This window comes from Leptonotus elevatus, chromosome 17 (assembly GCF_054856555.1).
Source record: "Leptonotus elevatus isolate MCC_2025b chromosome 17, RoL_Lele_1.0, whole genome shotgun sequence".
NCBI classification, from domain to species: Eukaryota; Metazoa; Chordata; class Actinopteri; order Syngnathiformes; family Syngnathidae; genus Leptonotus; species Leptonotus elevatus.
Genome location: NC_141255.1, coordinates 6,423,605 through 6,451,128, shown reverse-complemented (window position 1 = coordinate 6,451,128; position 27,524 = coordinate 6,423,605). Strand labels below are relative to the sequence as shown.

The window sequence follows — 27,524 nt, the reverse complement described above, 5'->3', positions numbered from 1 at the left end:
CACGCCTGTTGTTGTGGCGTCTGCCCTTTTCGCTCACTCTCGCTCCCCCCTCTCCAAAGTGTGGCCTCCCCTTCTCTTGTGTCTCCTAACCCACCCCATTTCTCCCTTCTCCCTCGTCCCGACACCTCCATTCGGCCTCTTGTTGTCTCGACGGATTGCCGGGGTTGCGGTGAAAGGCGAAAAAAAGGATATCGCGAGTATTGGAGTTTTGGTGAGAGTTTGTGGAAGATGGCGCCTGTTGTAACAGGGTGAGTCTGAGATTCGGGGGCTTGCAATGTCTGGGAGTTTAAGTGAATCCGACTCAATAAGCGTTACTCCGCCGCATATTTGTTTGCTTTCGTCCGGCTATGCGGCCATTCTCCCCACCGCTACGCTCACCACACAACGTCGTGTCTTTGTTCTAACGTGTTAAAACGTTTTTTTTTTTCCCCCCAATTTGCTAGCTTCACGTGAGCTGTTAGCATGTGTGCTAGTGAGCTACTGAAAAAACAACAAAATAAAGATAAACGCCGAGTACTTGCGCTTGAAAGCGTCCAGCTAAAACAGCTTCTCCTCGGCTTTGTTTTGTTTGTACTCCCGCAACGTAGCCGGGGAACCAGTGCTACTTGGGGGCAGTGAGGTGTCCGATAATGGGGGGGCAGTGAGCTGTCCGATAATGGGCGCCGGCTAGCATGATCCGAGTTAATCACGTTGCTACTTTGTGAACCTGCCGAAAATATAGTTGTTCCTTTCCGCGAAAAAAAAAAACAATCTAAAAATAATAGCCGTTTTTTTTGTAGGAAAAATGTAGTGATTTTGCCAGAATTAAGTCGTATTTTTCGGAGAAAACAAATAATCTTACAATCTTGTTTTTTTTCCGGTAAAAAGTAGCTGTCTTACAAACTTTGTTGTATTTTTTGAGGGGAAACACAATATACTACATAGTAAATACAGTAATATAATTATAATCTTATCACTAAGAATCAAGTTTTTAGCAATCTTTTAAAATTGTTTTTTTTTATGAGTAGCAATTTTCTGAGAATTAAGAAGAAAAGTAGCAGTTTCATGAATAGTCATACTATATATTAAAAATGAATCTACTAATATAGTTATATTTTTTGTATGGAAAAAAAATAGCATTCTTTCAAAAATAATTTATTTTTGCAGACCTAACAATCTTACAAGAATGGAGCAATGTGTTTTAAAAACAAAAATGGTAATTTTATGTTAGTGATTTTTGTTTTGTTTTTTAGTAATCTTACAAATGTCCATCCATCCATCCATCCATCCATTTTCTGTACCGCTTGTCCTCACTAGGGTCGCGGATCTTACAAATGTGTTAGCCAAAAAGTTGCAATTTTACAAGAATTGTTTTTTTCTATGGAAAAAGTAGCTATATTACCTGAATGTTTTTTGTTTAGTTAATTTTTTTGGGAGAAAACAGAAGAAATCATTGCTAAATATTTTTGGGGCAGGAAAAAATTATTATTATTTTGAAATTATGTCTTATATTTTAAGGAAAGATTTGTAGCAATGTTATGAGAATAGTGTATTTTTACATCACATGGTGCGTGCAATGACATAATGACACCATGGGGCTGATGTAGTTTGTTCCTTTAACTGCTTGTCTCATACAAACATTGAGAAGTGGAACTTGTCATATATATGCCATATAGAAATTTTAAATTGGCACACACAAATAACTGAGTGCATGTAAGGACAAATGCCCACGCGTAACTTTCTCTGTGAATTTGCATTTTGTGCTCAAAGCCTGCTTACTTATTGCCTCCAGTTAACACATCAGTGGTACTTTAGCATGTTAGCATTGGTCTTCTAATGGGAAGCTTGTACTTGTGATCAATTGATGGAAAATGCAATTATTCGTCATTGAAGTGTCACATTCTTCCTTGTTGCTGGTGCTTATGGGGTTTTTTTTTATGTCGTACATACACAAAGCTATAAAGTGTGTGTTAGTGTATATATGTGGATGGGGTTTTTTTTCAGTTAAAGGGGGAGGGGGAGCATGTTAGAGGGCACTGAGGTCAGGTCTGGGTGGTGGGCCACCTGTCCAGATGATATCTCTTTCTGTGTTTTTTTCTCTTTACGGTGAGGGTAGAAAAAGTACCACCAAGGCATATTAGGGCCATATTGAAAAGAAGACATACAGTATATGGGGTGGCACCCTGACAAGAATTTGGTTATATTTTAAACAAACAAAAAAATGCAATCTTATGTCAATAAAGTATATTTTTTGTCAAGAAAAACATGTAACAATCATGAAACTAAAGTTGTATTATATCAGAAAATAGAATACATCCTACAAAATTTCATATTTTTTTCTAAACAGAAATTGCAACATAGATATTTTTTGGGGGGGGGGGAAGGTGACCTTGTGAATATCAAAAAATGCCGGTGCCTTATAAAGTAAAAAAGATAAAAGTATTTTTTTCAAGAAAATCTAGCTATATTGCAGAATATAGACATATTTTTTTCTAGGGATGCACGATATCGGTGGCTGATAATTATCTACCAATTTGACATCAAACAGATAAACCAGATAACAAGGAAATCAGCCGATAATCATCGACCAATTTGATGTCATGCAGATAAACCAGATAATGAAGAAATCCACAAATAATAATAGACATGCCACGTTGGTCCATCTGTTGTGGTTGTGGCTCAAGTTGTGCCCAACTACCCAACCCCTCCCCTCTCCTATGGTAGTGTTGCATATTTGTGACATAATGCGCACAACCTCATGTTCACAGAAGATGCATCATGGCATTCGCCAGTGTGGGCTTTCTTTACTGTCCTGTTATGGAAAATAACTATTTAACATGTATTAACACAAGTTTATACTGTATTGTGGACACCTGTATTTTCTTTAACAATGAGCTTTTCACTTCGTGTACATAAAGCAATATCAAAGTAACCTTGATTGATAAGCCTGCTCGGAATAGACTGCTTGCTTTCCTGTCTAGCTGACCCTCCCAAAACTTAACCAGGCTGCATAAAAATCTATCCGTGATGATTTACTACACACACTCGTACAGATCACTTCTTGTAGACTGCTCTGTAAGACTTGTGTATATTTGAAACTTCAAATAGAAAGAAACCCAAAAGACAAAATGTTTTTCATCCAGACTGTTTTATTCTTCTTGCCTAACTACCGAAAATTCCACAACACTAGGGCTGGGTATCGATTCAGATTTCCAAAATAAATTCAATTTGATTCAGAAGGCCCCGATTCGATTCACATTGATTTTTGATTCAGTTAAGGATTTCATTCAGTACCAATTTTAATTTTATATGGAAGACATTCTCAGAAGTACCAATGCTGTAAATAGTAGAAACTTCGTGCTCTTATATGGATATTTCCATTTAAAATTGAATCCAATACAGTTACATTAATCATGTATGTTTTATTGAACATGACCTGATCAAAATAATAAGTGAAATCGATTACAACCACAGCGCTATGTAAGTAAAGTGGCAAAAACACTGGGCTTTTTTGTAAAATGCATTTCCCAGTGACGCGAGAAGGCAAATTGATTTATGTTGAGGGGCGTATTAAAAGTATTGATTCATGGTTTTATGAATCGATATTGGGCTTTGAAAAAGAATATCGATTCGATTTCGAAACGATAAAATGGTGGCAGGTGTGCTGACTCCCATTTAACATGAGTTTGAATGTGCTGTGTTAATGTGTTAATTCTGACCTAGGCATGGACCAATTACCGGTTTGATAGTATATTTTAAGAAGTCAAGTTTTTAATTATGGCTGATGAGAGGCCAGATCTAATATTGACCCATGCCTATTCTGACCACAGCCACATCCAAGTTTTGCAAAAGGGTGTGCACGCTCTCAAGCCTCTCTTTTCTAGTGTGTATTTGTTTGCATCAGTGTACACTTCTGGGCTCTTTGGCTGCGGTTGATTGGGAAACGCGGGTGTGTAACGAGTGCCGCGACACAACAACGGTTTTGTGTGAGCGTGCGTGCGTCCATTCCCCCAGAGTCCTCTCCTCTTCCCGGCTTTCCTTTTCATGAAAGGAGAGGTTCAGAGAGAGCAGCAGATGTCGAAGCGCTAACCTTTATGGTGGCAGAGGCTCGGCCCGGAGCTAAATGCAAGCCCGACAACCCCCACCTCGAGTCCCTTGTCAATCCTGCCGAAAGTGGTGTAAAATGGCAGTACTGGAGCAGATTTTGGCATCTTGTCATCGGGTCACCGGCGCCTACTGCAGTACTGTTGATTTATTGACAGAGAATTGTCATTCATCTTGTAGCCATTACTTGATATGACTGAAATAGCGTATCTGCAGATGCCTGGGGTTTCATGTTCAAATTTCCTAAAAGAAAAGCGACTTGTCGGTAGTGCCAACGTCTCGTCAAATAACTCAAATAATTCAATTACCAAAAAAAACATTGAAGCCAACTCTGCAGCCTAACCAGGAAGAAAGAATGCGTAAAATACAGTGTATGTTCATGGTTTGTGATCATTTCACACTTAAAAACAAAAGGGAAAGTGCTGTGTGTTTAGTAGAAAGCAGAACTTGCATACCACAACAGCACATCAACAATCATCGGCACCAAGGTATCGGCGTTAGCTGATTTAATATAGCCTATCAAAGCTCGTTAGAATGTGTAGCAGGGACATTTTGGGACACCTGGCAGGGTTGGTGCTGGGTCATGAAACTTTTTAGCCAATATGGCTAAACAATATAAAAATCTCCGAGCCACATTTGAGTGTAGCTAGCCACGACATCACATGTTTATGTGGTGGCAGTGTCGCCTATTTTGCCGCTATGTCACTATACGTGCACCCCTCATGCATGCACACGGCAGAGACATTGTAGCCCAACGAACAAGCACACAACACTTCTGGGAAGATTTTTTTTGGGGGGGGGGGGGGTTCAAGGCATAGCTTGATGGCTAACTGCACTTTGTAGTGGTAGAAACGGACAACGTTCTTATAAATAAATAAAAGTGGCAACTGTGCCAAATCGCACAATCATCACAGATGAAAGATATGAGTGCACTGGTTGCATCAGCTCGTCACTATTTTAGCCCCACGAAAAAACGACAACAAAAATCGGGACAATTGAGAGGGTGTTTCCCGAAATACCTCAGCAATTCTGCACTAAACTGATCTTTGTCTATGCATGTTTTTTTCCTTCTAAAATATTTAATGTATTTACAAAAAAAAAACACTCAGACGCTTTTTACAGGTTATTTAATGCTTAGGATTTTTTTTTTTTATAAACATTTATTGGAATATCATTTTCATTCAATATTCTCAATACATCAGAGTGTAATCATTACTTAAGTACAATTTTATTTTCCTACATTCAAGTACAGTGTTAATGTTTGAACTGTGCATAATTTTGCAGTGACCCACATCATAAATATAGAAGTGTATTTTAGGAATAAAACCTTTTTAATACAATAGGATCGTGAACCCAAGTGTTCTTAAGATCCTGATCTTGTTTTGTTTTTCGTACCGTACGGACTTATGCCTGGTATAGCGATATTCCCCCAGTGCAATTTTGACAGACTAATTGGCTGCGCCAATGTGGGAGCGCGCACCCTGCCTGGATATCTTGCAGTGGTTCTGAGTAATCAATGTGGGGAGCACGAGGCAATATCTCCAGGTTCTCCAGTACTGAACACATTTATCAGACGGCGTAGGTTGTATTTGAAGTTATTCAATGGCTTTATTGAACAAACGGTAATGCTAACCCGAGCTAACAACAGCCAACTAAATTCATTCGCTGATGCACACATCACTCACTAGGCCAGGCTCTGCCTTTTAAAGACACACATTCAAAGTCACAGATGCAACAGCGGAGAACATGAGGATGGCAAACGCAAAGAGACAAAAATATACTACTGTATATATTTTTTGTTTGTTTTACTGACTCAAGCACAGTTTGAGATGCGTCCGTCCGAGCTGATTCTTCACTTGGTACTCCTGCGTTCGTCTGGCAATATGGGACGGAACATTGTGATGTAATTCTAAGGCCAGTGTGGTTTTGCAAGGAGACCCGCTGTCATGTTTGATGGGGGCCAAAGTGCTGTCGGTTGTGTTGCTGTTGGCTAAGGCAGTCGAGTACACAGCAGAGAACGAGCGTTAATGCCACAGGCGGTGGATACCTCCCCGCTGACGCTCTGTTTGGAGTGCCTCGGCGTCTTTCTTACATGAATTGTTCTCTTCCGAGAGAGCTTCCCATGGCTGGTGTTATGGAGACGACTTGCCAAGAGACGGTGGCTTCTGTGTCAGCAGATTTTCGTCCCTGCTGTCCCCTCACATTCAGGATGTTTCATTCAGAAAACACGAAGTGTTTCTGCCCATATGACGAGCATTTCCTGTCATTCAGCTTTAGTGGGGAAGTGCTTGGCTACTTTCAGTGATATATTGGTCTAGATGGGAATTTGTCCATTTTCATCCAACAGACAAAATGTTTGTCCTGTGTTAGGTTTTTGTCCTCAGTCATGATTATTTATGCTGTCCAGCCACATGCAGAAGTGACTGGTTGGTTTGTGTGGAAAAGAACAATTGCCAATGAGTCTTTGGAAAGTACATGGATAGGGCTGGGCAATTAATTACAAATGGAAGTTGATGCAAGTTAATGTTGGGAAAAAATCTTTTAAAGCTTGTTTGCTATCCAAAGAAATGAAGCAAATTGAGGAAGGAAACAGCAAAATGGAATAATTGCATTTGTTTTTCTGTAAGTGAAAGGAAAATAGATTTTGTGAAAATAATTAAATTTTATACTTACCGTAGGTCTGTGTAAAGTGAAAATAAATGTCTACCAACGGAGAAGCGTGCTGTTCACAACACAGCCAATTTTGAATGATAAAAATAATCGGCAATGTCTATGTGTGTACCCAGCCTTATGTTCTGAAGTGATGTTGTGTTTCATGTTTGAATATAATCACCAATTGATATTAAAGATGCTCTGCAGCACATGCTCGCCACCAAAGTGCAATAAAACCCTTTCTGCCATGGCACGCGGAGAAAAAAAAAGCACCCCCCTAAAGGAAACACAGAATCTCCAGTGTCGGGAAAGCCCCAATCGACTGCACCTCCCACGGCGAGCTGCTACTGCCGCTATCACAGTGTTGGATAAGAATGGAGTGGCAAGCAGTAAACTGGATTGTTGTTGTGTCACTTCTCATTATATTTGTCCCTGTGTCATGCATGTGAAGTGTATACCGCGGTTCATGGTTTGCGCCACTGCTACTAGGTGGATTTTTTAGCGTTGGTTGTTTTTTTTGTTTTTTTTACAGTACAGTGAATCCCTACATATTCATGGTTCGGCATTTGCATTCATCTCGGCACAGTTTTTATGCTCAAGCCTGAGCACTGCAAGTATACAATTGGCATGATCTTGCCAAAGAACAATATTGAAGTAAATTGATGAATATCATTTCAAAAGCAGGCTTTGATGATCTGGCATCTATACAGAATACACAATTAGAAACCTTTTCAGTTTCAGTTACTGAGGGATTTTTGCTATTCGCTGCAGGGCCCTTTACATTATATAGTAAGTAATTACAGTGTACAGTAGTGGTGCAACGGATCCCAAAAATCACGGTTCGGATTGGATCATGGATTTTAGTCACAGATCGGACCGTTTTTCGGATCAGAAAAAAAAGACAAATATAACTTCTTTTATTTAAAAAAATGCTTTTGCTCGCAAAAATAAATAAATCTAATCATAATGTCTAATATGGCCGTTAGTATTTAGGATCACAACTTTAAGTGCATTATAAGGCAGGATACATTTTTATTTTATACATACTCCATGTATAAAATGACAAGATATCCAGCCTTAAGTTATATTGCACTTATAATGCCCTTAAAATCTAAATTTAATGGGTAAAAGTGTTTTGTTTTGTTTTAAATAAATGAAGAAACAGTTTTATTTATTTATTAATAATGAAAAATACCCAGAATACCCATTAATAATGAAACAGCCACCCGGAGATTGCGTTAAATGTTTCCGTGTTTAAAACTGTTGATAGCAATAGTGCTAGTATTAGCTAAAGTATTTAGCACGGCCACCGGGATGCCGCTGAAGAAGTGGAAGCATTTGAGGGGCTCTTATAAAAAAAAAAGGTGTGGGGTTGGGGGGGGGGCTGCAGGAGAGTGGCTCACCTGTACTGCAGTACACGGCAGTTCTGTCTTTTTTCGACCAACTTAAATGTTGTACTACAAGCGACGCCCCTTTCCTCCGGTGTGCGTAATGACCTCGGGAGCTGCTGCGACCGACCGGTGCAAACTCACACGGTGAAAAGCTTTTTTTGCGAGGCAAAGCGGACACTCACCCTGCGTTCGCTGTTTAATTCAAACAGACGCTTGCTTGCAGCGTTTTTTTGCTTGCAACTTCCTATTTCGGCCATATTCTTTCGGCTTTAAATTTATTATACATTTACAATTTTCGGTGGCCGAATATTCGGTGCATTACTACACTGAACCACAATGAGAGGTATGGCTTTGACCACCAGCTACAGCAACATTACCGTGTTGTGCAAATGTAAAAGGTTGTTGCTAATAGCCAGAGAACATTGTTTCCTTTGCTCCTTGTAGAGTAACTTGTATCATGAATTTTGCAAGTCAGCCTGTGGGGACACCACACCGAGCGTTTACCCAGAGATGACCCCCCCCCACCCGTCTCCCGCTCTTCCATAAAGAAAAGACGGGAGCACAACAGGGAGTTCTCATTTGTCAGGAAAAGAGTCAAGGAAAACAGCAGTGAGGAAGGCACGTTTCGTTTCCAGGAAAGGTGCACTGTTATCGCCGAATGTTTCGCCGCATTGTGCGGTTGTTTAACTAAGGCTGCTGCGCTGTTTCACAGAAGAATCCGCCTGGTGGCATTCCTGTGGCTGTTGACGTCAGGAGGTTTCTGGCACTCGCCTACAATCACAATGAAGTAACGGCCGTGGCTGTCATTTTGCGGGACACTCCATTGATTGTGGTTAAAAGAACAATGTGCTTTGCTTGTACGAGGCTCACACATGTGGCCGTTGGTTATCTGTTTTATGTGCGCTTTCTAAAACGTTTACCTAAGACAATGTCTGCACATACACGCGTGTGCCCTCGAAGTAACTCAACACACAGCCCTTAATGTCTAAACCGCTGGCAACAAAAGTTAGTACACCCCTAAGTAGATAACATCCAAATTATGCCTTATTAGCTATTTTGCCTCCCCTGACTCATTAGTTTTACAAGGTCTCAGGTGTGATTTATGTCGGGCATGTTAAAAGTTGCATGTGCATCGGTCAGTGCACCTAATGGAAACAGTACATTGTAGGGGGGTGCGGTATAAATGTTGTATTCAATATAAGGTACAGTATAAATTTGTCCAAAGAAATTTGGACCCGACCATTAGCAGTAATGTATTTTGATTAAGTCTTTGTATCTCTCTTCCTGCTCACTGTTCAGTGTGACAGAAATGCTTCAAATGTAAGGCCAGCCCTACTAGAGAGTCAAATAAAGTGTTTAAGTCGTTCTTCACACATCACCTCGCTTTTTTCCGCTATTTGTACTGGAGAATGCCTGTTTCACACTAATCTATGGAACCTCCGCTAATTTACGAGCAAAAGTTCGCTTTGCATTCGGTATCTACATATCCTAAGTCACTAATCATCGCCTCCATGGCAGCAAAAATGCTGCATTTCTGGAAGCATCACCATCACGAGGTTTGGTTAAAAGACATCAAAGCTATACTAATTGCTAAGCTGTCAAAATGCAGCCGCAAAATACCTAAATAAGTACACTTGTTCGACCGAAAAATTTGCCTTTTTGAAAATATGCATGAGGACATTGCAGTACTTTGCCAGCAGATAACAACACAAGTTCTCGTTCCGCCGATTGGCCCGGTGAACTCGTTTTCATAACGACTGAAGTGACTGTTCAGGAAAGATGGCTTGTTGAAGGGAAACAATTTGCAAGAACACCTTGACGGCAACGCTGAAACCAGACAACAGTGAACGTAGACACACATACACACACAGATTTGTGTTGCGATGTCTGCAAAAGTCTTTGTAATATCGACGCCCGCTTAAGTTCCATAGATGGTTATTCAAATGTCGGAAATGCATGAACTCTTTCATAAGAATCTGGCACCATGTTATAACGAGCCAGCTGCTTTCACAGGCGTGAGTATCTTTGCTAACATGCTGCTCAGTGTATGTTTCACACAGACTTTACAAGCGTGTCTGATAATCTACAGGTATTCGGCTTGTTACATTAGCAGTCCAGTTTCACGCAAAGCAGTATTTTCACCAGCATAGAATTTAGAAATCAAAATATAAATTGAATCTTGACTTTAGTGCATTCGATGATTAATATTTTTTTGTGTGTGTGCAATCTTTCTGTGGCCCGGTACCAAATGGCACATGGTGGTTTGGGATACTGTGTTACATTACAGGCTCAGCGGTGACATTTGTTGTCAGGCGTACAATATGTCAGGGAAAAAAATAACTGCGTATACATTGTAATTAAGTCCGAGCAGATTTGCAGATGGCGCTTGTGATGTTTTAGCGAGCGATGCAGCGGAGGCCACCGCACTCACTCATTACGAGGGAGAAGTTCCGACTCGGTTGAGCCCAAAGGGCCGTGTCCTACAAAGGCATCAAGCTGCTCAGTCCAGATTTCTGTTCTCTTCCCATTTCAGGCTGAAAACACAATCATTTGTCATCGGTAGGGTGACCAATGGCTTCAATTTCGCCACCTGTTACATTTAATACAGTTAGTTAACTATCTGTTATGTACTTGAATATTTATTTTTCTGATGACATTTTAATTTTACTTTCTACATTTGAGAACAGGCGTCTATCTATACTTTATTCAATAGACAAAACAGACATCTTAACTTTTTTCAAATTCTGCGGATGATGACAAAACTTAAAAAAACAAACAGATTTTGAAAATGAAGATCTTTTTCATCCGTCATTTAGGTCAGTGGTGTGCACGTTTTCTCTTCAACAAATTTGCCGGTCCCGTCTTGTGTTCCTTTGGCATAGCGTTGTGACAGATGGAATACTGTAGGCGGGCTCCAGAGGTGTAACATCATGTTGATAGGCCCCCGGTGCAATTATTTTTTTGTGTGTGACCCCACTTAATGCAAAAAGCTCATTGCAGCCACAAAACACACACACACAAATATTTGGGGTTTTGCGTGTTTACATGGTATTTCAATACCCAAATATTGCCAATATTCTAGTTTTGAAAAGGTTAACGACTGCATGTGGCTGTAGTTTGAATGTGAAGAGGTTGAGGCCTGAGTCTGAGGCTGCTCATTTTTACGAGTGCCTTGATCTTTTTTCACCTTTCGTACAAACAAGGCAGTTAATGTTTACTTGAGTACCATGAAAATATAGGCACTTGGGGTATTTCACTTTGACTAATAATGCATCAATAATTGATGGCAAACTTCCCAGATGATCAACTGAGGAGATTTCTTGGAATGTAGAATTATTTCTGCACTTTGATGTACTCTGCTCTGCTCTGTGGGTTTTTTTCATTAAAAGATAGGAGTGTCAATAGCTTGCGGCCACTGCAACATGTTTCAGTCATCCATTAGCCAGCCCAAAGCCCCGGCTGGGATCCTTGTAGCACTGCCCGTGGTCTTGCAGAATCTTTTCCCGGAGCCAAGCTACCAGCGAAACGGTGTTGCTGCGGTCGATTTTCTCTCCCGGCGAGGTGTCCCCCCGGGTGCGCTCTGGTTCCAGCAATGAGTCATCAGCTCAGCCGCGAGTGAGAAGCGGGAAAAGTGTGGTTCATTCAGGGTTCAAGGCCTCTGTGCTTCACCCCCCCCCCCCCCCCCCCGCTTTTTCTTGACAGCGCCTCCCGTCCCCCAAACACATGACCCATCTCAACCCTTAAACCACAACCTCTCTTTCTGGCCACACTTTTTCCCCTTTTACAAGATCATCGTGTTTGCCGTTCAATTTGTCTTTTACAGGTTTGGAATGTCATCGGTGGTCTGAGCTAAAAATGCTGCATTACTGGTTGTAACACAGTTGAAGTGACTCAGAATGCTATAGTGAAGTTAATCTACCGTGACACCATAGAAATCCACGCTACATTGCGTAAAATCTGGGTTTTATAGCAACTACTTTCCCTGTTTCACTGTTCAGACATTTATTGTATGCCAGGAGAACAGTAAAATGTTGATTGAGGGAAAGAAATGCCAACATGGTGGAAGTGAGACAAGTTTAGGCACCTCACGCTCGAACAGAGTATGTGTATGTATGGGACATCTGTTACGATGAACTTTGTGCTCAGTCACATTACTATAACATGATTTTGTCTTGTTTTTTTGTTGAGCTGTTTGTGGAAGTTACTTCATGTTTCTGATTGGTTACAACAACCTCTCAAGGATGTGGCAGAATTATTTAGAAGTGAAGTGACATTTTCTGACAGTTCTTGACACGTGTATGTGTGTTTTGATTTATCCAGATGCTGCTTCACTAAAAGCATCTTCTCCAAGACTAGGGGGTAGTCCAGCACCCATTGGAAACTTCATGGCTCCACTTTGTAATATTATTAGTCTATTCCGGCCTCTGCGCTGCAGTGTGCTGTTAATGTGTCCGGTTGGTGCCACATTGACCGTGTGCCAGGCCAAGAGGACTTCTTCAAAAGTCGGTCCGGAGACCATATGGAGAGTGCGGTCAAGAGGGAGAGCGTTAGAGAGAAGGAAAATAAGGGGGAGGGATAATGGGGGAGGCCTTTCTTTGGCTTTTTTGCCTCTGTCATTAAGGTCTCCCATGTCAAAGCCAGATGGAGCTGGTGCCTTGTGTGCAAGTGTAAGTGCAGACTGTGACCCACCCAACTGCATACACACACACACGCACGCACTAACACAAGCTGAGTCCCTGCCCTTGGTTTTAGCCACCAAGCGAGGCATCTCAGGCCAGTTTCCAGACCTCGGCCATCTGCACTCAGTTAGCCAGAAGGGTCAGACAGCTCATCAGCAGTCATTGAACGTGCTCGGCTAAGCGCGTCTGCTCGTGCGACACTTAACTCCCCATTTGGATCCTCATCAAGGCTCGTCGTCATCTGATATCATCATCTCCTTCCTCTGCTGCTGTCATTTTTTTCCAGCCTCATTTATAGAGGCTGTAAAGTTGGGGAAAAACTTCTGCTGCTTCTGTGTTACTTTGTTCTTGAATACTCATTCTCTAGTTTACTTGACCATTTGGTCTTTGGTTAATTTGGTCCCTTTTTGATACTAAACGTCAGTCCCAATTTAAATCGGCATTGCATTGTAGTAGAAGGCAATTTTGAAATCGCAAAAGCGGCCATTTTGAAAAACAACAACAATAACCTCTTTTGGTCAGTTGGTTGATAGGCTTCTTCTTTTTTTAGTAATATACCGTAATTTGCCGGAGTACAAAGTGCACCTGATTTAAAGCTGCAACAGCTAAATTATGCCATAATAAAAACCAATATGTTCATATTTTGGCCGCTTGACCTTATTACCCGCGGACCTCCACGTTATAACATGGGATATTTGCAAAGTTTTGGTAAAAGGTTACATCATATAAGCCTCTCACTGAATTACGCAAATTACTTGATATGAATATTCAGTATGAGGGTGGACTTGACAGTTTAAATGGTCCATTGTGACATGTAATTTCATTGGTCAGATGTGATGAGACTATCTGTAAGTAAATCTATTGCTATCATGAAGCAATAGATTTCATGAATATACGATGTCACATTTAAACCGCAGGGTTCAAAGCGCGGGGAAAAAAAGTAGCATTTTGTAGTCCAGAACGTGCAGAATATCTGTATTCTATTTATTAATTTGTTTACTTTCGATTTATTAATTTCGATAAGTTCGTTGCTTAAAGTGACACTAAAGAACTTTCAGTTTATGTTGATTATGGCGGCCCCATTTGGACAAAAGTGGTAGTGTTATGTCTGAAGGAAGACCACATTTCCCATGAGGACAAGCACATTGCATTGACTTTGAGCTCACGCCAGTGAGTGAAAGCCGGGCCAATGTTGATACTTGACTGTTCTTTTATCCGGGTAGATTGCCTTTTTTTTTTCTCTTTTGTCTCCTCAGACAAAACTTTTCAATTGTTTTGCAGCTTCTGCCAGGAAAGCAGTTATCGTGTGTCGACATTCAAATTGACTTCCGTCTTTGTAGCAAATGGGGATAGGGGAATTTGACGTATGCTATAAAGCAGTCAGCAAGTTCCTTAGTGCTACTTTCCACATGTTTAAATTTTTTTTAATATCCTTTTCGTAATGCCGTCACATATGGGAAAGGAGAGCCATAGTTACCAATGCACTACTGTAAAACACATAGACAGAATGAGCACACTCACACAGGAGCACAGCTTGCACTCAAGTGATTGATTCGGTGGTTGATTTGGTGATATCACATGCACGTACAGTATTTTCTATACTTTTTTTTGCTTACAGTTTTTTGTGTGTGGTCAAACATGTTTCCAGTGTGTTTAAAGAATGTTAGGCAGTTGTACTACCCCAAAAAAAAAGGTGTCTATCGCAGACTTTCTCTTATAGCAGGCGTTCTTAATGTACTCGTAATGAACTGTAATCTTCTAACAATGAGTAGCACTCGAGTACAATGCTACTTTTTCAGCCAAAACAAGATCTGTTTGAATGGGCCATTTAGTATACAGCGTGTGCGAGTCTCCTTATCCACTGCAATAACAGTTTCAATGCCACGTGAGTGTTGTTATTCAATTCTTGAGTGTACTGTGAGCACGCCTAATGTTCAAATCAATTAAGACTCGTTTTCCTTGCAGTGTTGACATCCTCGTTTCCACTCTCCTGTTTATGAATGGCTGGCAAAGAGGCAAGATTGTAAAATATTTTCTGTAGGTGTGCTGCTCTAGCTGCTGCATGGGTGGGCGCGCACTGAGGGCACACGCCGGATTGCCATGCCAAGCGCGGCACCAGCCCGGGCACACTCTACCGTTGTCCCGGTCACAGTCTTTCCAAGTTCTGGAATTCTCATTCCTCTCATCGAACCCTTTTGCTTCGGATACAAGTTTAGTGTCCCAACTTGGCTGCCCTCACCTTGACATTTTTTTCCTCTTGATGATTAAGTATGTGGTCAAAAGATGTGTGCTTAATATTGCAGAGCTTTTTGGGATTTTTTCCATTATATCCTTGTAGTGCGCTGAGTAATATAATAATTGCCAATATAATAATTGTCCACACTAGTAAGAAAATTTGCACCCTACTAACAATAATACTCGTAGCATGTAGGTGTCAACTAGTCCACAGTTTTGCCTTACTAGTAGTTAATTGTTATTCTATCAGTCGTTTTACTAGTGTGCCCTTGACTTTCTACTTGTGCTTGCTAATAGCACTACTAATGAAGTGCTAGGTGTTAATATAATTTTATTCCATGATTAGTACTAGTAGCATGCGCTTGTCAACTTGTGTACACTTCTGCCTCACTAGGAAAATATAATTGCTCTGCTTAAATAGTGCACATAAGTCTCATACGGGAGGTTGCTAGTAAGACAGTCGTTCTGCTAGTGCATAACTTGAATTTTCATACTAGTTTGGACAAGGTGTACTAATTATTGGACCATTTTTTACGCTAGTTATTGGCCACTCACAGCATGGCTCGTCATTGCCAAGGAAGTGAGTCTGCTGGAGTATTTTTTTTAAATGCCTTGATTCTTTGTTATGCGAGCCATGTGACATCAGTATGCAGGTATTCATCAGCTGATTGCTCACGGGCTAGAATTTCCCAAGATTCTTGAACATTTAGCGTGGCGAGACCTGTTTTTCACCCTGGTGCGCTTGAAGAAAAACCTCTATCCATTCGCTTCTGCGCCTTCATCATGTCTGCCAGTATAATTAAACTGCTTCGCCACATGTCGTCCAAAATTAGCAATGTACCGGCCAGATTAGAATCAGATCTTTTTGTTAGATTTTCATATGTGGTTGGTGTCACCAAATTGTCCCGTGGCTATCACGAGACAGAAGAGGCATGTTGATAATGAGGTGTGCCACCACTACGAGCATCTGCTATCAGCCCTCAGGCGAGGAAACCAGACACTTTCTTACAGGCCACAATCCTCTTCATTCTGTGAGCCTCAACAGTCTTTAGGATAAAAACGTTGCTATACTCCAGATCATGACAGTTTACCAGTGTCATCGCTCTTGTTAAACGCAAACTTTATTATCCCCATCTAACCTCAGATCAGTGCACCTTTTTCTGTTTGTGTAGGAAAATGTATGATTGTACAGTGAACCTCTGGTAATCCTTGGGGATAGTTTTCAAGCATGCCAACAAACAAATCCAGGATATAAATTCAACTCAACTAAAAAAATTCATAAAGCTTTTAAAAACAAAGCTGAAACAAAATGCTGTACATAACAATCACACGTCAAACACAGGACAATTGAACATAATGTTCATAATATATGTTTGGCATTTTCTACAGTCAATTTCAATTTGATGGATTTAAAAAAAAATCGGATTAATCAACTAATCAAAGGACAGATTAATCAATTATGAAAGTAACTCTTGATGAACAGCTCTAAGATTGAAAAAGTGCAGCTAATCCTTATGATTGGATCGGTAGTGCATTAGTAAACCATCTAAAATGTGGCAGTTGCAGATTGGATTATGTTACAGTCAAAACGACCTGTCTGTCACCCTCTTGTTGGTCCCGTGTTCTGACTCAGACATGAAGTGTGTCTGTTGATTTTGTGTTTATTTTTTCATTAGACTGAGAATTCTCAGGCAGCCCAAAAGCACTCAGGGTTTCAATAACGATTCAGTCATCGTTTTGTTTTTGGCTGCATCTGTAAAGGTGGCACATGGAGGAGGGCTGACCTCCAGCAAATACAGATCTTGTCATGTAAACTAATAAGAATATTTACAGAGGTAACAAACAGCACTGGGCCAAACCGGGCTGAGGTTTATACCTAGAAAAAGTGCAGTTGCAGCACATTTGCAACTCTGCCTATTGTGGTTTCCTGTGTTGGATCGTCTTAAGCGGAGTACCTATTTTCAGGTTTTGCGCTCTTTTTGAAATGCCGTGTAATTGCCACAACATGCTACCAAAACTATGGCTAAATAGGAAATTAGTACAATGGTTGTTGTCAAGGAAGTACGTTTAAGTAATACAAGGAGTTTATGGCATAGTCCTTTCGGTGGGAGTTGGCAATCAGGTTTTGTTTTTGTTTTTTGCTGTTTGCTGTCTTATCTCTCGCTTTGGGAGTGCCTGTATGAGATCATAACAGGCGGAGATGTATCGCTACTTGAAAAGACAGGTTAAAAGATTCCTGCGTCCACTTCTTGACTTCCTGTAACCGCCTTCTCCGCTGCAGTATCCCATTCCTCCATCCCCCTCCTCCGGAATCCATTAGCTTGCAAAGACATCCGCGCTTCACTGTGGGAACCTTATCGATCGCCCCCATTTTGCAGGGATTCCGACCAATCGTGGCTTTCTTATCTTTCCTCTGAGTCTTTTTCTCTTTACCAAGATTCCTAACCAATGGATATTTGATATTTGTGATTGTCCACAATTGCTACATTAACAATGTAGTGACTCGCGCACTTGAGCAGAGTCTTGTCAAAGACAAAAGTATTGTCATGAGCAAACATAATGTTATTTGTGTCATGCAAGTGCAGTAAATCCGAACTTTAAGCATGCTCTATTGCCATCATGATTTCTAATATCAGCCCGCCATTGTGTTTTGTGTCTTCTCGCTTCAGGAAGTTCGGGGAGCGCCCCCAGCCACAGCGCCTTACCAGGTGAGACACACACACACACACACACACACTCGTTTGGTGTATATTTTGTATTTTACTATTTACTTGGCGTTTGTGTGTGTTTGTGACAGACATATTGTATGTATGAGACTAAGGTGTGTGTGTTAGTTTGTGCATGTACATGTCAGGAAGAGGGACTGTATTGTGTGTCCGTGCGTGTATTGTGTATGTATGGGTATGAGAAAGAGAGAGGCTGTAAGGTGTACACTATGTGTGTGCGTGCACGTGCAGGCTCACTGGCTGTGCAAATGTCGGGCATTGTGTTTCCAATCCTGACAGGGCTTCCCCTAAAAAGCCCTCTTAGGACTCAGTGTTTTAGCTGCCCGTTACTGTCGCCTGACTGAAAATGAGGCACCAGTGGTAAATCCATTAATCTTACCTGGATGTCTATTTCAGTGTGTACTGTGACACAGTTTCAGCCTTTCACATTTGAAATAACAGCACATCTTTTCTTTTTTTTCACACGGGAATTTGATTAGAACTCTGCGTATGAACAGCACTTGGCCACTTGTAAAGATGACAGAGCCTCCGCCGGGGCCGTCTCGTGGCGGTGTATACGGTTTCCCATGATTGCTGCCGCATGCAAGGCTTTGAATCCATTCAAATGTTTTTACAGGGTACAGCAAGGTGGATGTCGGCACTAAAAATGGCATGGCGGCTGACAGAAATATATAAAAACCTGCTATGAGTGAAAGCTTAATTGCGTAATAGAAAGACCGCGCTGTTGCGTCTGGAACGGGCCCCCGGAGTTGGGCTTTACCTAACATTAGATTATTTCAATGAAATGAAGCTGGACCCAATTTTTGTAGCACTTATGGCCATTATCAGGATCACTTTACATGTGGTTAATGTTTAGCTGTGTAACAAAAATCTGATGAGCTAATAACAACAATATTAAATATTCAGTGGCATTTGTAAAGCGACACCAAAGGGAAGGCCTGGGCAATTAATCAATTTTATCAATTCATTTATTTGTCAGAATTACCTGCCACCCCCTCCCACTTACACTAAAAACATTACTGTAGCCAGGCGGCAGAGTTAGAAGAACACAAGCAATCACATACTGTTTCTTTAGCGGTCAACTTTATGACTTGATGTCTGGTGGCCAGGGAAAATGATGACAAATACAAGCAGATGAACCATGACATTTCCTTTCATGTATCAAAGACCTGATGTGAATTTTGCCGAGAAGCGGTTTTCAAAAGTTTAGAAATTAAATAATGTAGTTTGGTGGATCTTTATAACAGTAGGAATATGGATGTCATGTCACTTTGGTCTTAACTACTTAATGTTAACTACTACAATACTGCTTCTTGAAAATACCAGAAGTTATAAAATAAAATTGGCTGACGTAGCTCTGACTCCACCTGCTATTTTTCAAGCTCAAATATGAGCAAAAATACAGTATCAGCTCTGATACTTGTATTGGTGAACCCTAATCAACACTATGAGCACACTTACCGAGGAACTGTAATGTAATTGCCTTGTTAGCCAGCTGTAAATTTCCTGATCCATTTTGAACTAGATCAACCTTAATCTCCTTCAGCAGTCCCCCTCTTTCCAAACTGCCCCTCCCACTCACACACGCACTGTGAGGGGCCTCTTGGTTACCATAACAAAGGCCCCATCTAACCCGAGCGTGCGGCGTGGTGTTGCGAGGCAGAGTGGGAAGCGCGAGCGTGTCAGGTGTCACTGACATCTGTGCCTGAGCGAGGGGCGCGTTGCCGGCCATGCGCTCGTCAGTTCGTCCCCCCCCCCCCCCCTTCCCAGCCGGTCATCAACGGTTCAGCTCAGTGCACCCCCACACCCCATCTCCATCCTCGAATGGACCCAGCTGGAGGGAGCTAGCGTTGCTTTTTTTGGCTGAGGAGGCGTTAAAAGGGGGTCAACTTGAGTGTACAATACGCACACATGTTGCTTTGTACAGTGACGCTTCGCAGGGGTTACCACCGCAAATAGTAGACCCCCCCCCCCACCACCCACAAACAGACATTTTTCAGATTTCCCTGAATTGTTAGTTTAACCCTTAAATATGCCACTCCATTCCCCTCTTCTGTCTTCCCTGTGTTTTCATTCCAGAGAAGCCATGAGGATTTACCTGAAGGAGCGAGGGGACCAAACCGTGATGATCCTGCATGCCAAGGTTGCACAGAAATCCTACGGCAACGAGAAAAGGTGAACTGTCGCACCTCGCCTTTTTTGCAACTGTCCCGGGCTCGTAGCGGCCCTGCTTTTCTTGGCCCAATCATCAGGTTGTCGCCCTGTAAATCAACCGCGGAGACGGCCTCAGGAGAGTCCGAATTTGGGTTCAGAGGTTCAGCTTCTGGAAGGTGATTTATGACCAGTGAAGCACACAGCTGATGTACATGAAAAGTATTTTTAAAAAAAAGTGTTCAAAAGTATTTTGAAAAATCCAAAATGAGTCCAATGAGTCCTGGATTGTAAAGCGTCACTTGTTTATGAAATGGAGGGGGTTTGTTTCTTGCCTCACTGTCGGTGCTTGGCCTCCCTCTGCTGGAGGCAAAGGGTGCCACAAGGCAAGCGTGTCAAGCTTGTTTTTTTTAATCCGGGACAGCATCACAATTATTGTTACTATAGACAGTCATGGAACTAAATTGTGTTCACCTTGTTTTCTTCAATTTCTTGTTTACTTTAATGCCTGGTGCCACTCAAGTTGTTTTATGTGACTGACAAAATAGAAAACACGGAATGCCTGAAAGCACCGTTTTTGGCCTTTGCTATTTGTGTAAGGGCTTAACTGATTGTACGTGTGTCCAGGTTCTTCTGCCCTCCCCCGTGTGTGTACCTGATGGGCGGCGGCTGGAAGAAAAAGAAGGAGCAGATGGAGCGGGATGGCTGCTCCGAGCAGGAGTCGCAGCCATGCGCCTTTATCGGCATCGGCAACAGCGACCAGGAAATGCAGCAGCTTAACTTAGAGGGGAAGGTATGACGGTCACCTACCCCATTGCAGTGGTACCTTGACTTAGGTATGGCGCTCGTGAACTGGGGCGGATAAAAGAAGTTAGTTAGCAGCTTGGTCATGGAATGAATTAAACTCACAAGTATAAGTACAACTGCACATTTCCCATGTTCCACTCTCATGTGATTCATCTTGTCCTCCTGCATGTCCCGTCCCCAGAACTATTGCACAGCCAAAACCTTGTACATATCGGACTCCGACAAGAGAAAGCACTTCATGTTGTCTGTCAAGATGTTCTACAGCAACAACACCGACATCGGTGTCTTCCTCAGCAAGAGGATCAAGGTCATCTCCAAGCCCTCCAAAAAGAAACAGTCCCTGAAAAACGCCGACTGTAAGTAGTGCAGTCACTTGGTTATGTCACAAGCAGGGCACCTGCAGTGTTCACAGACTATTTTCTCCACGCTTATCTCACTGTTAACACAGCTGCTGTGGAAGCAGGGGTCGCTTCTTCTGGGGGTCATGATGTAACCCAGAGGTTGGTAAACTTAGGCGCTTAAGGGCCACTTTGGATTTTTAAAAGGCACAGATGGACCAGGCCATTTTGTAGATTCGATTTTTTTTCATGTATGCATGTCGAAAATATATATTACATACAGTGTTCCCTCGCTATAACGCAGTTCACTTTTCGCGGTCTTGCTGTTTCGCTGATTTTTGTGTGTGTGCAATTTTGCATGCATTTTTTTTTTACAGTAATGTATCTTTTTTATAAAATTTATGAAGTTCTGAACATTGAGAATGTTTTAACAAGAGAGAAATGTGAGAAAATGTAAATGCCTCGATGCAAAAAGTGTATAAACTGTGGTGAGGGGTTTTAGAGCCTTAAAACATTTATAATAAACGTAAAACATAAAGCCAACTACTTTGCTGATTTAATTTATTGCGGGTATTTTTTTAAACCTAACCCGAGCAGAAAACGAGGGAACACTGTATTATAATTAGTCATGCAATTATTCAATAGAACACAGCATGTTTAATGCTATTTCGCAATTTTAATTTAATGTTATTTAATAATTGATTAATTGAACACCAATTATTTAATACAAATGAAAGTCTTATATAAATATCTATTGTTTATATTAATAACACAATAATTAATTTTAGTTTTTATGTATTGCAGTTTTTATAGTCGATAAAATTATAATAAATTAACATATGTGTTTGCAAAATAGTTATTTTAAGAATACAAATAATTAATTCTCACTTATTTTTAGTTGTTATGCTTTTGTGAACTAGACTTAATAATTTAATTTTGGTTTAATGTAATATTTAAATTATATATTTATATATATTCTTAATATTTGAATTTGAAAAATACAATTTAATAGTTGAATAAAGTCTAAAACGTTGAATATATATGCAAAAGTGTTTTGCACAGGTATCAATTTTCTACATTTTATTTTTGATTAATTACTCAACATAAAATGTTAGATTTTTTAAATTGAAAAAATTAAATCTTCAACTCTGAATTTGAATTAATTTATATATAATTTATTAAAATAAAATAGATGTTTAGATGAAGTAATAATTTATTCTCATATTTAATTTTAATTACGCAACATTTCATATAATAAATAGGATAAATATATTTGTAAAATCCTTTATTTTAAAAATACAAACTAGGACTCACTCGAGCACAGAGCATCCCTCGACCTCTGACTACCCGCGGTAGGTGACGTGGGCCCAGCAAAGTCTCGGTGGGCGTTCATTTTCTTTTTCTTCTTCTTCTACTTTCTTTTGACGGTTGTCTTGGCATTTGATTCTCAGTGCAATGAGGTGCAAAGTGCTAAATTGGACCTGCAAACGGTGATGTAAAACCCACCCTTGTACTTAAACATGTTTGTTTTGCTCAAGTAATTCATTCCCATGTTTTAAGTTTCATAATTCATGATTAATGTAATTCAGTTTTTGCGAAATTAATGCAACAAATACGACAGGTCTGTTCATTTTGCTCATGCTCGGTGGCCGTGATTTACTCTCTTTCTCTAGTATGCATCGCATCGGGCACCAAGGTGGCGCTGTTCAATCGCCTACGCTCCCAAACAGTCAGTACACGCTATCTCCACGTAGAGGGGGGCAACTTCCATGCCAGCTCCCAGCAGTGGGGAGCCTTCTTCATCCACTTATGTAAGACCCCACCCCCAAAAGCCCACTGAGTGCTCACGCGCACTGTGCCGTGTTAAAAATGGAGCGCTCATTTTTGTGTTTCAGTGGATGACGAGGAGTCAGAGGGGGAAGAGTTCACTGTGAGAGATGGTTATATCCACTACGGCCAAACGGTCAAGCTTGTGTGTTCAGTCACCGGCATGGCATTGCCCAGACTGGTACGCGAGAATGTCACGTCTTCCTTTCCTTTACCCTCCTTAACTCTCCTTTCCGCCTCTCGTCAGATCATTCGTAAGGTGGACAAGCAGACTGCGCTGCTGGACGCCGACGACCCGGTGTCCCAACTCCACAAGTGTGCCTTCTACTTGAAGGACACCGAGCGCATGTACCTGTGCCTCTCACAAGAAAGGATCATCCAGTTTCAAGTGGGTGCTTATGCCTTGGTGTGCTGGCTGGTGACGAAGCCCGAGGGAACTATTTCATTTCCTTTCATCTCATGTTTATTTGAATAGGGACAAATGCCACAACATAGACGAATGAAACACAATCTCCAATGCACAGCATCACCACTCAATTAAAGTGGGTACAATTTCCTGTCATTTGTCTTCTCTTGTCTATCGCCGTCCTGTTTTCCAGGCCACACCGTGCCCAAAGGAACCAAATAAGGAGATGATCAACGACGGCGCCTCCTGGACAATCATCAGCACGGACAAGGCCGAGTACACTTTCTACGAGGGCATGGGCCCCGTCCAGTCGCCTGTCACCCCTGTGCCTGTGGTCGAGAGCCTACAGGTTATTTTTATTGACACAAACATGCTTTATAAACATCTTAGTCATAAAAATAATGAAATTATGTATTACTATTTATATATATATATATATATATATATATAAAAATAATCATGTTTGTCTGCATGCAGCTCAACGGCGGCGGAGATGTCGCCATGCTGGAGCTAACTGGGCAGAACTTCACCCCGATTCTGCGAGTGTGGTTCGGAGATGTCGAGGCCGAGACTATGTACAGGTGTGCCTTTGCATCATCATTCCATCTATTTTTTTCCTTTACATTCCAGGCACACTCACAATAAATATTTGTCTTATTGTGACCGCGTAAAAAAACCTTTACTTTATACTTTTACCTTTTCCACATGCTTTAAACCGTTGGGGTGTTCCGATCAGGGTTTTACGCTACAGAATCTGATACAATCTTCCATGAGTGACATCGGCCAATACTGTGTTCCATACTGATCACATAGATTAGCTGCACATTTTCATTTTGCTCACTAACCATTTTTTAAAAATAATTTGTCAGTTATATTTTTTGTTTAATTGATTCTATCCAAATTCCTATCCCTTTATTACACAAATACAGGACAATATTTAAAATTGACAATGCAGAAAATGCACACAAAAAATATGACTTCGTTACTGGTTTGATCTATAATGTGCTGTGTTACGGAAAAGGGGGAATTTGCAACAGTCTGGTCTCTAGTTGGCTGCAGGCAATAAAAGGCCTTGATTGACATATGCCACTCATGTACTTTTCCACGGAAATTGGCCAATCAGAGTTGGTGGCCAATCGATTGGAGCACCACGACTTTTAAAACACATTCAACTTATTGAAACACACATTTTAAACGGAGTGGAATTTAGTGTGTGTACCAGCAGCAAAGCAAAGACTGAGAGAATAAAAATCAACATTTATATTAATGTAAAACCACCTAAAAATGTATCAGCATAAACCACATTTCCATGATATATTGGTGACTTTCTCAACATACGTACGTACAACACACGTAGACATGCTCTGCAAAAAAAGAAATCCAGCATTTGTTAGCAAAATGCTAACACATAATGGGAAACACCATAGATGGGTGAACGGATTGCATCAGTGTTGCAGTTTCATAACCTTTTAAGCAGCGGATATTTGAATATAAACAGTGGCATCACATGTAGGCAGATAATATAATAGTAATCAGGTATATATTCTTTATCCCCTTTGAAGAACGACTGATAATACTAAGCCTGACTGAGTAGCTGAGGCCAATTCAATGTGCCGCATATCCATTTGTTTGTATTATACTGCCCTCAAGGGGCCGAGAACGCACAATGTCTGAAGAAAAAAATGTGTTAGAATTGTTTCATTTCTATTTGTCTTGTCTTGTTTTGTTTTGTTTTGCAATTATTATATATTTTTTGGGGGGGAGGCTGGAATGGATAAATGGCATTTCTATTTAAAGATGAGTCGAAAGAGAAAAGAGTGGTCGGTACATCTCTGACTTCTTTTTTTGTCTTGTCTGCAGGTGTGCAGAGAGCATGCTTTGTGTAGTGCCCGACATTTCGGCCTTCCGCGAAGGCTGGCGCTGGGTGCGGCAGCCCGTCCAGGTGCCCGTCACACTGGTAAGGGAAGACGGCCTCATCTACTCCACCTCGCTAACCTTCACCTACACTCCGGAGCCAGGGCCACGGCCACACTGCAACGCCGCCGGCGCCATCCTGCGGGCCAGCAATTCGGGCCTGCTGAGCAATAGCGGTGGGCCGGAGGCGGGGGGGGGCGTGTATGGCCCCGGGACGGGCGTTACGTCCTCGGCGGCGGCCGCCGCCGCCGTGGTCTCCTAAGGCTCAATCCACAAGTTAAGTTACCGCAAGGTTGAGAACAGTTCGGAATAGTTCAACAAAATACACAAAAAAATGTTCTGCGTTTCAATTGAGGTTAAATGGTGAAATGACAAATGTTCAGGACAAAGGAAGATCCGCGGGGAAAATCTGAAGGAGTGATGTCACAAAGACGCCCCGTTACAAGACGGGGTGGAATGTGCTCTCCCCTTGCCGCCTGTCCGGCACCGGTCCTGTTGGTCGAGAACGTGGCCGTTTCCCGGTTCTTGCTCCCGTTTTGCACTGCCCTCCAAATGCTTCCCAATCCCAAGTATTCCTGTTGCGTTAGCTGCGCTTTGGGGATGTATGTCGGAGGCGGCGCCAGGACGCAAAGGGACGTTGATGTTAACGTAGTTTAAATGGACCAAGGAATTTGTATAAGCTTTAGCAAAGGTACACTTTTCTCCATACCTTTATTAAACATTTTGTTACCAAATAGTTTGTATTCTTCCTATAAAGTTGTGCTCCCCAAACACCTGCCCTTATTTTTCCCTCTTCTGTTGTAGGGGGGAAATCGAAAAGTGAATCTGTGTATGTGTGTGTGAGTAAGAAAGAAAGTGTGTGTCAGGGGAACCACCTCAGAGGGCCTATTTTTTAATCTCATTGGTTTTTATGAAGTCTTTAAAAGAAAAGCTTTAAGCAACGCCTCTGCCTTGCCTGCAATACGTGCGCCATGTCTCCTTTTTGGAATCCCACTCATGACTGGAGCGTTTTTTTTTTTGGTTTTTTTTCACGGACAAAAACAAAAAGGACATACTTGCAAAGCTAGTCGGGAAAGAAAGAGTGCAAGAGAGAGCCTTAGTACTGTGCAAGAGAACTGTGTGTGTATACATACATATCATGTGTGTCCGTGGATCACGTGGACGCGTCTTCCAAGTGAGCTTGACAACAACAACAAAAGACACTTTTTCAATTCAATGTGGCCTTACTGACGAGTTCAGTTACAACAACAAAAAACGCTTCCGCTCACTATCTTGTCCAATTTCTCCGCCGGTACTGTCACACGAGAGCCTTCTTTTTCTAAAACTCCAAGTGTTTGCACGCACGGAGCATATCAAGGCCTTCTTTGTGTGTTATTCAAGCTTTCCTAACAGCAATATTGTACAGCACTACGAGTTCACCAGCCAGCAAGTATATACCGCATGTCTTTGAAAAGGAAAATCGAGTCGGACTCACTCATTAACTCTCCAAACAGTCCAAAAGGAAATAAAAGCAGGCAACACGTATGTGACCTTTACAGTACAACTGTAAACTTGAATGTGTGCTGAATGAAGTGCACCACTAAGTAGGAACAAAAAGAAAGAAAGAAGATAACCACAAATTAAGTTATACCACCCTCATCTGCCTGTTTATCATGAAATGTTGTATATTTTAATATTTTAAATTATTGGTACAAAGTTTCCCCTTCATCTTATATCAAAAAAGTGCATTATTGCCTGTGCTGCCTCGGTTGGCCTGGGATTTTTATTGTCATTATTGTTATTATCAGTCAAATTCACTTCTTGTCTGGATATGTTCAGCAACAAAGTGGAGTGTAGCAATTCAAATGCCCTTTACCAGCCAGGTCTGGCCCTCTTCCCGCCTCCTGTGATGTTTTTTTCTGGCTTTGTTTACATATTGACCTTCATCTTCCTCCTCCTCATCTCGCGCCTCGTCCGAGTACACCGGGCTCGAGCTGTGGGCCTTTTCTTTGTTTAAAGGGACTTAGCCGAGGGCTGCAAAAACATGTTACATGCCTTCGTATCATTAGCCCTTTTTGGGTTTTTTCCACTCTTCTGGAAGCAGCTGTTGTTTTTTTTACGGTTATAACGAGCGCCGAACAATGTATGTAAGCTCTTAAAAATGCCAAATGTCTGATCGTGTAGATTTTTTCATGCACTGCACAGTGAGAGGCAGCTTTAAAAAAAACAATTTAAAAGGTAGCTCTCAGCCTTACTTTTCAAGACTATTTTGGAGCGCTAACTTTATTTTCTTTCTCTCACTCTTTACGCCCTTTATTTAATCTCACTGTCACTGT

General features: G+C 41.4%; 1 protein-coding gene across 1 annotated transcript; it reads left to right on the top strand.

Moving 5' to 3' along the window:
- rbpjb (recombination signal binding protein for immunoglobulin kappa J region b) lies at positions 1-25,987 on the top strand. Its single transcript, XM_086058963.1, has 11 exons — positions 1-248; positions 17,710-17,748; positions 19,846-19,941; positions 20,545-20,710; positions 20,906-21,080; positions 22,736-22,873; positions 22,958-23,070; positions 23,137-23,277; positions 23,489-23,644; positions 23,773-23,876; positions 25,156-25,987. The coding sequence occupies exons 1-11, from the start codon at positions 229-231 to the stop codon at positions 25,469-25,471; spliced, it is 1,464 nt and encodes a 487-aa protein (XP_085915089.1). The 5' UTR covers positions 1-228; the 3' UTR covers positions 25,472-25,987.
- Positions 25,988-27,524: the final 1,537 nt, after the last annotated feature.